Source organism: Furipterus horrens, unplaced genomic scaffold, assembly GCF_987537825.1.
Source record: "Furipterus horrens unplaced genomic scaffold, mFurHor1.1.pri manual_scaffold_3, whole genome shotgun sequence".
Taxonomy (NCBI): Eukaryota; Metazoa; Chordata; class Mammalia; order Chiroptera; family Furipteridae; genus Furipterus; species Furipterus horrens.
In genome coordinates this window covers 30,978,970-30,992,560 of record NW_028327173.1, presented here as the reverse complement: position 1 = coordinate 30,992,560, position 13,591 = coordinate 30,978,970, and the positions used below count along the sequence as shown (strand labels likewise).

General features: G+C 37.5%; 1 protein-coding gene across 2 annotated transcripts in view; it reads left to right on the top strand.

Annotated features, from left to right (window-relative positions):
- The window catches only part of GPBP1L1 (GC-rich promoter binding protein 1 like 1), a 45,877-nt gene that overhangs the window by 15,988 nt on the left and 16,298 nt on the right, over positions 1-13,591 (top strand). For both annotated transcript variants that reach the window (XM_090269362.1, XM_090269361.1), the window contains exons 2-5: positions 3,134-4,145; positions 4,703-4,817; positions 7,481-7,610; positions 7,985-8,271. In XM_090269362.1, the coding sequence (XP_090125488.1) occupies positions 4,758-4,817; positions 7,481-7,610; positions 7,985-8,271 (477 nt within the window). In that variant the 5' untranslated portion in view covers positions 3,134-4,145; positions 4,703-4,757. The remainder of the gene's footprint in view (positions 1-3,133; positions 4,146-4,702; positions 4,818-7,480; positions 7,611-7,984; positions 8,272-13,591) is intronic.

Below are 13,591 nucleotides of genomic sequence, written 5' to 3'. Positions count from 1 at the left end.
CCTAATGGACTCTGACATCCTGCACTGGGCTGCTGCCATACCCACACATATTTCCCTATCTGCCACCCCAGATGGACACCCTTCCTATCTGGGTAGGCCCCAGCAATCTGCTCTGGGCCTCTGCAGCAACCCCTCTGCCACCGATAGATTCTTGCCTTGCTTGACTTGATCTGATGGCTTAGAACAGGACTTTCTTCAGGAAGGGAAGGAGAGTGGGAACTGCAAGAGAAAGTTTTCATTGATTGCTTCCTATATGTACCCTGACCAGGGACTGAACCCACAACTTTGATATATCGGGACTATGCTCTAACCAACTGAGCGACCCACCCAGGGTTCATTTTCTAATTTCAATACAGTGTGATTAAAGAGCATGGAATGTTTTATTCTTTGTAACTATCTGTGATGTCTTATAACTAGTACTAGGTCAGTTTTTATGACTATTCTGTTTTGCTGAAGAACTGTGTATACACTGGTTGATTGATATGTAAGTATATGTATATATACGTATATATGTATTTCAACTTATACATTTCATTATTCAAATCATGTACCTAACTTATATACTCGTTGTATTAGTACACTTTAAAGTATTACAAGTATATAAAAAGTATAGAGAACAAGTGAATAGTCATGTACACATCACTCAAGAAATAATGCATTATGGATACAACTGAAGCCCCCGTGAACTTTTTGATTTCTTTCCCTTTATTTTCCCACAGAAGTATTTACTATGTGAATTTGATAGTTTATTTCCATGAACTTAAAGAGTAGAGCAAGGCTGCCATTTGATTATATAAGTAATATCCTCCAGAATTACCAGTGTGGTAAATTCCTCTAGAGTTTACCAACATGTACCAGATTTGCCCACAAATGCAATCATTCTCTTATATCAAAAAAGTTTCTAGCCCCTGGTAGATAGTTGGGAATTTGTCAAAGAAGTATTTGTGTCATCTCTTCTTACCTAGCTTAAGTCAGAGCTTAAGTCTCTTAATTGATAACTGTCTAAAAACCTGTAAATATATGAGGAATGCTATGACAGACTTTTTATATTTAAGAATATAGCTGTGGTTAGTACTAATAATTATAGTTGATGACTGGTAATAAATGAGCAAGTTATATGGCTCTTTGACCACTTATGGCAAGCTGTTCTACATATGATAGAAAATCTGATCTAACAGATTTGTTAATTTGCATTTATGAATTACCTTCGATAGCTAATTGGAGAAATGGTTATATTAAAAAAACAAACCCTCACCCTGTCAGGTGGCTCAGTTGGTTAGAGCATCGTCCCATGCACCAAGGGGTTGTAGGTTTGATTCCAAATCGGGGCACACACCTAGGTTGTGGGTTCAATCACTGGCTGGAATACATACAGGAGGCAATTAATAGGTGTTTCTCTCCCCAGCTCCCCTTAAGTCAATGAAAAATCCTCAGATGAGGGGTTTTTTTTGTTTGTTTTTTGTTTTTTAAGTATATTTTATTGATTATGCTGTTACCATAATCCCAATTATTTTTTTCTTTGCTCCCCTCTGCCCAGTACCCCTCTTCCCTCCAGCAATCCCACCTCCCTTAGTTCATGTCCATGGGTTGTGCCTATAACTTCGTTGGCCTTCACTCTTTTCTATATTATTCTTAACTTCCCCCTATTTTGTACCTACCAATTATGCTTCTTAATCCCTGCACTGTTTCCCCATTTCTCCCTTTTCCCCCTCCTAGCTGATAACCCTCCAAATGATCCCCATACCTATGATTCTGTTCCTATTCTGGCTTGCTTAGTTGGATTTTGTTTTTATTTTTTAGATTCAGTTGTTGATGGTTTGTGAGTTTGTTGTTTTAGTGTTCACAGTTATCTTTTTGTTTTTATTTATTTTTTTTAATTTTCTTTATTGTTTTTCTATTACAATTGTCCCACTTTTTCCATCATTGCTACCCCTTCTCCCACAGTCAATCCCCACCCCATTGTCTGTGTCTATGGGTCATTTATACTAGTTCCTTACTAAACCCTTCCCCTACTTACCTCCCTTCTCTCCCTCTCCCCTTTCCCCTCCCCTCTGATAATTGTTACTCTGTTCCTTGTTCAATTTTGTTCATTTATTTGTGGTGTTCATTAATCTCCTGTTTCAGGTTATATCATATGGTATTTTTCTTTCATTGCTTGGCTTACTTCACTGAGCATAATTCTCTCTAGTTCCATCCATGATCATCATCTTCTGAAAAAAATCCCTTTAATATTTCATAGAATAATAGCTTGGTAATGAACGCCTTCTGTTTTACCTTGTCTGTGAAGCACTTTCTCTGCCCTTTCATTCTAAATGATAGCTTTGCTGGAGAGAGTAATCTTGGTTGCAGGTCCTTGCTTTTCATCGCATTGAATTCTTCTTGCCAGTCCCTTCTTGACCACAAAGTTTCTTTTGAGAAATCAGCTGAGAGTCTTATAGGCACCCCTTTGTAGGTAACTCTGCTTTTCTCTTGCTGCTTTTAAGATTCTTTATCTTTAAACTTTTGGCATTTCTATGGTGATGTAACTTGGTGTGGTCCTCTTAGGGTCTAGCTTGTTGGGGACTCTTTGTGCCTCCTGGACTTGTAGTATGTCTATTTCCTTTGCCAAATTTGGGAAATTTTCCTTCATTATTTTTTCACATAAACTTTCAATTTCTTGCTCTTCCTCTTCTCCTTCGGGCACCCCTATGATTTGAATGTTGGCACCTTTTGGTATTTTGTTTTGTTTTTTTAAGGGAGATGGGAAGAGAGGGAGAGAAACATCAATGTGTGGTTCCTCACGCTCGCCCCCAACTGGGAACCTGGCCCACAACCCAGGCATGTGCCCTCACTGGGAGTTGAACTGGTGACCCTTTGGTCACTCAATCCACTGAGCCACACCAGCCAGGGCAAGGATATATGTTTTTAACGCATACTTTGTTCAGGTAACTCTTCCAAAGTCCTTAAAATTATAGACAGTTGTGTTGTTGCTGTAGGTGGTGACACATTAATGTCTATGTTGGACTTAAGAATTTTTACTCCTAGGACCTTAATTTGATTGATCTTTTGACTGTCTCATTTTAATAATTATATATAATAATGGTTTTGCCTCGTGATAATGTGTGCTTTTTTTTTTCTTTCTTTCTATTTACAGTGTTAGATTCCTGTGGCCTCTTAATGATTGGATAATGATGGAAATGGATCCAAAATAATAAGTGACTTCTCTACTGAAGCAGTAGAAGATTCTTCATATCACCTTCCAGTAGCTCAATTTGTCTTCAGAAAGAGGCAAAGCAAGTGAAATACAGAAAACTGAAAAGAAGAAAACTTCACTTTGAAACTGTCTTTCTCTTTGACTACTTCTTAACCCACCACCCACCCCCCTGCCTTTCTACTTGTTTAATTTTGCTGTGAACTGATAAAATAGTGAAGACCAAAGAAATAGAAGATACATTTGAGAGCTGTATACCAAGAAATTTGCCTTGAAAGCTGCTATTCTTTGGAGGGAAAAGTATATCAAGTTCCTGTCTGATTTTTTTTTTTTTAACAAGATTTCCTATATCTTTAGATTTTGAAGGATAAAACAAATATAAGTGCATATCTGCACATCATTTTAAGCAGCTGTGTAAGAATAATGAGATTTGGAAATTAATGGCTTTGTCATGTGGATATTTTGCCACTGGAGTTGAGTGCTCAGAAGATCTTTTATAGATAGCTCTTTAATATATTTTTGATCCTCCTGTCTTTACTTATGACCTTGTTATGAACAGCGTTTGTACTCACTCTGCAAATGTCCATGTATTATCTATTTAAGCAACATCACTGTGCCATCACTGAAGGAAGTTGAATGAGGTGAACATAGATATAGGTCTTTCCCCTTCCCCCTTTTTTTTTAAATGTAACAAATACTTTTTATCTTCCCCTTCCCCCTTCCCCTTCCCCTTCCCCCTTTTGGAAACGTGTCAGGAACTAGGTAGTTTATAAGATGAGCAATTGAGGGCACTGAGAGAGTGATCCACACAGAGCCTGGCTTCTTTGTGCTTCGTCATAAGGTGTGCTGCTGGCCAGCCTTATTAAGCACCCTTCTAACAAGAGAACCTCGTGGGAAATCCAGCTGGCAGACTCAAGGAGTCCAGGAAACAGGACCACAGAGGTTACACTCTGGGGTAAATATTCTGTGTCTAACTTTGGAAGAAGACTGTGTATGTATATGTATCATGGAAAATATATTGCTTTCTGGCATATTTAATTTTGAAAAATATCAGCGGGGTAGTTTGGAGACACTAATGGATCTCTCAGGAAAACTGATGAGAGTTGGTGTTTGAGGAAATTAATGTGAACTAAATAGAACACTTGAAAGGTTGTATCCTCCTCCTCTAGAAAGATATTTTTCTACTGCAGATTAATCTCTTCATAAGTATCTCTAATTTTGAGTAGGTGTTTATTCCAAAGGTTCTTGTGATACAACTCAAAAATTCCTAAGCTTTCATACAACCTTTCAGATCTATGTCATATTTTTCTTCTTATGCGTTTTTCATGGTCGTATATTCATGACCACTGCTTTGTTTAGAACTTCTGAAGTCTGCAGTCTCCTCAATAGTATAGAGAGACTCAGAGGGCAAGTCTTTCTATAAAGAGGAGGCTCTTAAGTAATCACACACTCCTTTACACATTAATATCACGATCTTGCAAGCATAAGTGATTTGAGTTCTCTCGTTTTCAGATCCTGGCCATGAGGTTGGATGCCTCACCTTGCTGAAAAGAGACACTGGACCTAAATGGCGCAGCATGACTTTGTTCCTGCTTGGCTAAATTTCTCCACGCCACAGGCAGTTAAGGTACTATTCGTTCCTATAGTAGCTATCCACATACCAGTTCTTTCCATGCCCAACTTGTCTATGGTCTCTATTTTATAGTTGGTGTGTTTTTTGTATATTCAGCTTCGCCTGAGAATTTCAAATATGTTTTCATAGACTAATTACCTTAGTTTTAATAGGATGTTAATAATTAGGTGGTCCAAGTCATTGTGTGCCCTGTCACTGCCAAGTACTTTTTTTTTTAATATGGCACACTGAAGACTTGCATGTTAGCTGTAGCACACTTTGAAAGTAAAACATACCTAGTAACATAATACTGAGAGCAAAGGGGCAAAGGTAAAAGGAAAATGGTTTTGAGGAAAATGGGCCTTTGGAATGAATGCATATTAATCTATAGTAGTAGATGAGGAAATGGAAAAAAGGGGGACGGATTGATTACTATATGGATTCTAGAAATTCTGTTTTGGAGGCAATAATTGACGTAATGATTTTAGGGGGAAATGTATGTTGTATTGGGGATAACGACAAATGAAACAATTAGTTCTTGATTAAGTAGCCCTAGTCACATGACAGAACAGTAAATTATTGGTAAAGGAAGCCTTTGGGAAACTAGCAAACTTAAAAATGCTTCCCATTTTGCCAACCAGTAGCGAAGGACAAAGTTGTAGGTAGTCCCCCCCCCCCAAAAGGCCTACCTCCATTATTTTTAAAGATCTGGTCTTTCTAGCTGTGAACCTAAACCTCAGCCTGAATTGCCTGTGTGATTTTTCTTAAGATTTCATGATTTACATGATCTGACCCAAGACTTTGGGGTGGTGGGCCTGAGGGATCGGGTATGCATTTAAAAGTATGCAGATCTTTTATCTGCAAAGAATAATTCATATAGCACAATGGACTAAGTGTAAAAAATTAAATGAAATAATTTCAATATTTTTCTAAAGATTTTATTTATCTTTAGAGAGAGGGGAGAAGGACGGAGAGAAACATCAATGTGTGGTTGCCTCTCATGCACCCCCAACTGGGAATCTGGCCTGCAGTGCAGTCACGTGCCCTGACTGGGAATCAAACAAGTAACTCTTTGGTTCACAGGCTGGTACTCAGTCCACTGAGCCACACCAGCCAGGGCTAATTTTAATATTTTTAATAAGTGGTATTGGCTTAAGGATAGGCATGTAAAACAATGGAATGGAATAGAGAATTCAAAAGTAGTCCTATACATATACTCAGTTGATTTTTTTTACTGAAGTGCCAAGGTAATTCAGTGCAGAAGTAATAGTCCCTTTTAACAAATCATTCTAGAGCTGGATATAGCTGTATGGAGGCAGGGTAGGGGGGAAATCTCAATCTTTACATCATACCATACACAGAAATTAACTTGAAGTGGATCATAGCATAATTTAAAAAATTAAAAACTGTAAAACTTTTAGAAGAAAGGAGAGCCCTGGCTGGATGGCTCAGTTGGTTGGATCATTGTTCTATACACTGAAAGCTTGCAAGTTCCACCACTGGTCAGGGCACATAACCAGGGTTGCGTGTTCGATTCCCAGTTGGGACAATCCGATCAGTGTTTACACCACCACCACCTTCCTTCCCCTCTTTAAAAATCAATAAGAAACCATATCCTTGGGTGAGGTTTAAAAAAAAAGAAAAGAATAGGAGAAAATCTTTGTAACCCATTACAATGGCTAAAATAAGAAAACTAGCAAGACCAAGTATTGGTGAAAATATTAATAAAATAGGTGTACAGATGTCTATGCCTCAACCTGTAATTTTCTTATTAGTCCTCGTCAAATATATCTATATACTTTGAAAGGCTTTTTTAGTCTTTGGTCTCTATCCTTTGAGTTTAATGCATGTCACAGTAAAGTTACATATTTGGAATAGGAAGGGTTCATTTATAAAACTGTTTCATAAACTGCTTTTGTTTTTGTGTAACCTCAAAGACTTATATTCCCTGATCTCTTTCCTCATCTGTAAATGAGTAAAATGGGGATGATGCCAGATTACAGTGTTATTAAGTAATGTTTGAAAATGTTTTATAAAACTATAAAAATTTTATGTAGTTGTTAAGTGCCTGCAAAGGTGGTAATTAAACCACTCCTCTCCAATTCTGAAGTAATTACAGAAATAATAAGCTGTTTAGAAAAGTTTTTAAGGAAACAATTTTCCTTTTCTATTACAAGATTTAATTTTATTTTCCAAGAAGAAATCTTACCATTAGATTTTTTTTTTCTTTTTATTGACTCTAGAGATAAAGAGGAAGGGAGGGAGAGAGAATCATCGATGTGCAAGAGAAATATCGATCAATTGCCTCCTTCACATGCCCCAACTGGGGACCTTTCAGTTTTGGGAATGATGCCCAACCAACTGAGCCATACCTGCCAGGGCAGATTAATATTTTAAGTGTAAAGTTTTGGGGCTTATTCTTTCTGGCATGGTATTTTGTAAATAATTGAAGTAGCATCCTTTTTTTCTCTTCTGGGATAATGTAAATGAGTTATTGATTGAATATGTAGCCTAGGACTTCTGTAACTCAGAAGCCTATGGTATCCTTACTGTGGCCTATATGCTCATAATGGTGGTGTCTGCTGCCATTAATATTTGTTTTCTAAAAGCCTACTGTAAAACCTGAGAAACTGAAAGACATCTTTATCTGTTTGCTTCTCTATATTTGATCATCTTAGTCACATACAGCCACCTTTGAAAAGCACGGAGAGCACCTACCCCGAGGAGATGGTAGATTTGGAGTAAGCCGACGTCGACATAATTCCTCTGATGGCTTTTTTAACAATGGACCTCTACGAACTACAGGAGGTGAGCCATGCCCGATTTCCATAATTAATTTAAGCTTCTCATTTAGGGCAAGCCCAGCATGGGGGGTGCATGATCATAATCTTGAAATAATGCTCTTGTGTAAGCATAGTTCTCCACAGTTGGCTTTCTAAGTCTGACATTGTTATGTTCTCATGAGTCATTTATTTAGTAAAAGAACTCATATAGAAATTACATTAAAAGAAAAAGATACATTTTGTGATTTCTTTTCTGTGGACTTAATCTTTATTTAAAAGGTCCCCTGAAGGGCTTTTGGTAATACCATAATAAATAAGACCAGGAAGCATTTGGCCCAGTTATTTCTGAATTTCCAGGAAGCAGACAATTTAATGTTTTACTTTTCCTTTCTATTCTAGATTCCTGGCACCAGCCCTCCCTGTTTCGCCATGATTCTGTGGACTCTGGTGTCTCTAAGGGAGCATATACTGGAATCACAGGGAACCTGTCTGGTTGGCATGGCTCTTCCCGAGGTCATGATGGCATGAGCCAGCGTAGTGGGGGTGGGACAGGGAACTATCGCCACTGGAATGGCAGCTTTCACTCCCGGAAAGGCTGTGCCTTTCAGGAAAAGCCACCTACAGAGATTAGGGAAGAAAAGAAAGAAGACAAGGTGGAAAAGTTGCAGTTTGAAGAGGAAGACTTTGTAAGTATGATAGTTTGGTTGTGTAGTTAAAAATCTAATAAATAACAGTTTAAATATAAGATCCCTTTAGTAATGAGAACATTTCAAAAGTTATTCAAAACAGTCCCTAATTTAGATATTTTTTTATTTTTATTTATTTTTAGAGAGAAGCAGTTGATTAGCATGAAGATAGTGCCAAAAAGCTTGTGTAACTTAGAAAATCTGTGTTTCATTTTTATGCCTTTGGAACTCAAAAAATTTTTTCTTAATTTCTCTCAAGTTTTGTAAGGTTCCGTATTTAAATATATGTGTGTAAAAATGTCTTGAGTGTTAAATTGTCTCTCAAATTAACATTAGAAGTTTTCTTCTCTTAAATTTACCCTCTTATGTAAAAATAGTTGTAATAACTTATGAACATGCAATTAGAAATACTCTAGTTGTTGCCTATATGTTCAGTAAAACTTGATGCTATTGTGTGTTGAATTACATACTCTTTGGACTTTAAACCAAAAGTAGAGTTTTTAGTGCACCTGTGAAAAGTTTAATAAACCAAATATATCCATATTATCATTTTAACATGTAATAGATGTTTTTTAACATCTTTTTTCTTTTTTAGATTTTATTTATTTTTAGGGAGGGAAAGAGAGAAAGAAACATCAATGTGCAGTTGCCTCTTGCATGCCCCTAACTCAGGGCCTGGCCTGCAACCGAGGTGTGTGCCCTGACTGGGAGTCATACCAGCAACTATTTGATTCGCAGGCCAGAGCTCAATCCACTGAGCCACACCAGCCAGGGCTAGATTTTTAATGAAACAGAGACAGAGGAACATCGATTCGTTGTTTCACTTATTTATGCATTCATTAGTTCTTCTGTGTGCCCTGACCAGGGATTGAACCTGCAACCTTGATGCATTGAGATGATGCTCTAACCAACTGACCTACCTGGCCATGGTTATGATAGATATTTTTAATAATTAAGATAATTTATATATATATATATATATATTTATACTATATCTTCAAAATTCTTTGTGTTCATAGCACATAATCTGTAAACTACACACATTCCTAGTGCTCAAAATTCACATTTAGTTAGTGGCTACCATATTGGATATTGCAGCTCTAGTTTTTTGGTTTTGTGTTTTTTTATTTTTTAAAAAAAATTTATTGACTTTAGAGAGAAACATTGATAGGAGAGAAGCATCAATTGGCTGCCTCTCATTTGTGCCCCAACTGGGGATCGAACCCCCAACCTTGCAGTTTATGGAACAACACTCCAACCAACTGAGCCACACTGGCCAGGGCAGCTCTAGTTATTTTTAAGTAGCACATCAAATTAGCCAGTCACATCTATGAGAGCCATTATGTTTTGTTAATGAAATCAATTAAAGAAGAGTCAAATTTAGGCATCTGATCATTTTCTAATTCTAGCAAATGTCCTGGAGGTTCTTGATTTAAATGTCATTTATTAATGTGAATTCCTACCCCCAAGCACCTATTGTTCAAAACTTTATTCTTGGGAAGGTCTGTCTATACTGCCCTGACATATTGAATATTTGTCCAGAATGTTCTAGTTGTCCAGTATTCCAGAAATTGCTATGACATAACCTTATAACTTTGATTATTTATTCAAAAACTTATAAGGAAATAACCAGTGGCAATGATGAAGAAACAAAATCTCTTGTTCGTCACATTTTGGGAACTTGGTAAAATCTTCATCAAACCATCAGTCAAGATTGTATTATTATAAAGTGTTTCTTTTTTTACTTTCATTCCATAAATTAAATGAACCCACTGTAATTATAATTTATATCTGACATGAATATTTATCTAAAGTACATCTTATACTATGACCACAACCAGCTGAGCATATAGAAAACTTATTTATTTAGGTCTCAATAGCTTTGATTTCTTATGTACTTTGGTCAAAAAGAGATTGTACAAAAAAAGTAGTGTTTGGGTAAAGTGGAAGTTAGAGTGAGTAACTTCTATACTAGGTACTATACTGCTGATGGACATATTTTGATACTAAGGTTCTTTATTAGTTCTGTGGCATTCCAAGTGGGAGATTAATTAACAACGAGGAGAAAATAAATGTTCAGGTAGCATTATCTTCACCTGCTAAGTGATTTAAAGGGAAGTTTCCTGTCAGATCAAACCTGAACAAGGTCAGTAAGGGCAAATTTATTTTGCATTTATGTTTTTATAAAATATTCTAAGTACATAAAGTATGAAGAAGATGGTCAAGTTAGCATATCACCTAACTTCGTGAAATACTAACATTTTGCCAATATGCTCTAGACCATTATTTTACAAGAGGTAAAATATTACAGATATAGTTAAAGAAGCTTCCCTAATCTTTTCTCCTAGAGGTAATCATCATTTGATTTTCAGTGTTTTATCATTCTCATGCCTGTTTTTTGTTAAACTTTTACTATATGTATATCCATAAACATTCTATAATACTTGGCATGATTTTGATCTTTACATGAATAGTGTTATACTGTGGTTCTCTTTTATTGGCTTAAAATTGTTTTAAGATTTATCTTTATTAATACAATTGGCTCTAAGATGACTGGTTTTCAGTCAGATGCAAGTTGCGTGCTCCCCCGCCCTCATCTCTCCTTAGGGCACATTTGGCAATATCTAGAGAAATTTTGGATGTCACAACTGGAAATAGTGCTATCAGCATCTAATATGTAGAGATCAGAGATGTTTCTTAATACCCTGCAATGCATAGGATGGCCCCATAACAAAGAATTAACCAGCACACCCACCAGAGTGGCTAAATGTAATGGTCTAAAAACATTGTTTGGTGACATTTTAGAGCACCTCTGGAATTCTGTTACATTGTAATAGGAATGTAAAGGACTTTAGCCATTTTGGGGAAAGGAAGGTCTGGAAGTTTCGTATAAAAACTAAACGTAAACTTACTCTCTGGCCCATCACTTATACTTGTAGGTATCTGCTCAAGAGAAATGAAAGTAGATGTGTATTTTATTCACAATAGCCCAAAATTGGCAATAATTTAAATGTCTATCAACATAAAAATATAAAAATAGTGATGTAATCCTGTAATGTAATATTTATTCAGTAATAAAAAATGACTGATATAATAAACATTATGAATCTCAGTGAAGCCTTACAGTGAAGGGTACATACTGTAAAATTACATTCATTTGGCATTCTAGAACGGGCAAACAATGTATAGTGGGAAAGAAAATCAAAAGAAAAAGAAACAAAATCGGAACAAATGTTGCCTGTGTGGAATGCGGATTGAGTGGGAAAAAGCATGGGGAACTTGCTGATTGTAGGAAATAGTTTTTTATCTTTATAGAGGTTGACAAGGTATAAGCATTTTTCAAAACTCTGGAATAGTACACCTAGTATTGGTGCATTTCATTGTATATAAATTTTATTTTATTAATAAGTAGATTAATGTCACCAATCATCAAACACAGATCATAATAAGCCTCCTGCTGTGATGCACTGAGGATCCAATATTACCTCTATGAATTTCTTCCCAAAATAATAGATAACCTTGACTCTAACCATGAGAAAACGTTACACAAACTGAAATTGAGATTTGCACAAAAGAAAAAAATTCTACAAAAGAACTAGTCTATATTTAAGTGCGTTATTTTGTTTTCCAAAGATTTTACTTATTTATTTTTAGAGGGAGAGAAACAGCAATGTGTGGTTGCCTCTCACTTGCGCCCCCAACTGGGGACCTGAGGTGCAACCTAGTCATGTGCCCTGACTGGGAATTGAACCAGTGACACTTAGCTTGCAGGCTGATGCTCAATCCACTGAGCCACAGCAACCAGGACTTAGGGCGGTATATTCTTTTAAAAATGTTGTAGGCATGGGGGAAAAAAGTTCCAGGTGAAAGAAAACCAAAGAGAACAACTAAAGACAACGCGTGAACCTAGATTGGATACTGGATGGGAAGAAAAAGTGTTTTTAAAACTTCCTATTGCTATAAAAGACATCAGTGTTAGGATTTAAGTAAGGGTTGTAGATTAGATAATAGTGTTTATTGTTAGCACCCTTTTCTTTTGTTTGTTAGTTTTCGTTTTTAAGGTATTTTTTTTAATCCTCACCCAAGGATATGTTTATTGATTTTAGAGAGAGAGGAAAGGGGGAGAGAAACGTGAGAAACATCAGTCACTAGCTTCCCATAAGTGCAACCTCTCAACCTTTTACCAGTTAAGCCACCTGGCCTGGGCTTTTGTTGACTTCTTGGTTTTTACAATTTTATACAATTATGTAAGAGAATGTTCCTTTAAGGAAATACATAATAAAGTATTTGAGGGTAAATGACATCAAATCCTTCCCAACTGGTGCAGGAAAAATATGTCTACAAAGAATGAATGGTGGAGCAAATGTAAAATGTTGACATCACTGGTGAAAGCAAAGAACAGGTTGCCAACTCTGCTTTTGTGGAGTGAGTTCAGAAGTGGGGCTTTGAGGTAGTATATTAGATGGAGCCTATTTGATGAGCACTGTGTGAGGAGTTTGGTGGGGAAAGCTTGGTCTCAGTTACCAGGAAGGTGTGGAGCTACCTGAGGATGAAGAGGAGAAGAAAATGGAAGAGAGCATGGCCAAGTTGTGAGAATCTCTGCAAAGTCATGAAAGAAATCTGGGATAAGCAGGTTAAAAAGATGACAACCTCCATCCAGTAGGCTTATATCTTCACCCTGTGACATTGTGATCAGTACCTATGGCTGAACAGCCAACGTGGAGCGTATCATGAAAGCCCAGGCTCTTTGGGACAACTCTCCAAGGGGCACTTGGAGACCAGCTTAGACCACTCCACATGGATACTCTTCAGCAGAAGGCAGAGGCAGATAAGAATGACAAGGCTGTCAGGGACCATGTGGTGCTGCTGTTTGAAACTGCACTGCTCTCTTCTGGCTTCTCACTTGGGGATCTCTAGACCCACTCCAATTGCATGTGCTGCATAATCAACCTAGGCTTGGACATTGATGAAGATGAAGTCGGCGGCGGCGGCAGCCGTCCATCTCGAGAGACGATGGTGTAGCTTCTTAAGAGTCTATCTGCACCGCCGAGAATGGCTGTGCAGTCCAACTCGGGAGTGACACGGTATCTGTCTCCTCCCGTGTTGAATCGACATCTTACGATGACGCTGGAGTGTCCTCTTCAGTGAAGCTGAAGCTACAGAGCCTGAGCAGGGTGATATGGAGGGTCTGCTGTTGCCCATGCAGCAGACCCCCCCTCTCTTCACAGCTGAAGGGTCCAAGGGAAAGACGGAGTCAATACAGCTTGGCTTCAGGTGCGCCGCAGGAGTTGCCGGTGTTGACTACAACGTCGAACCGCCT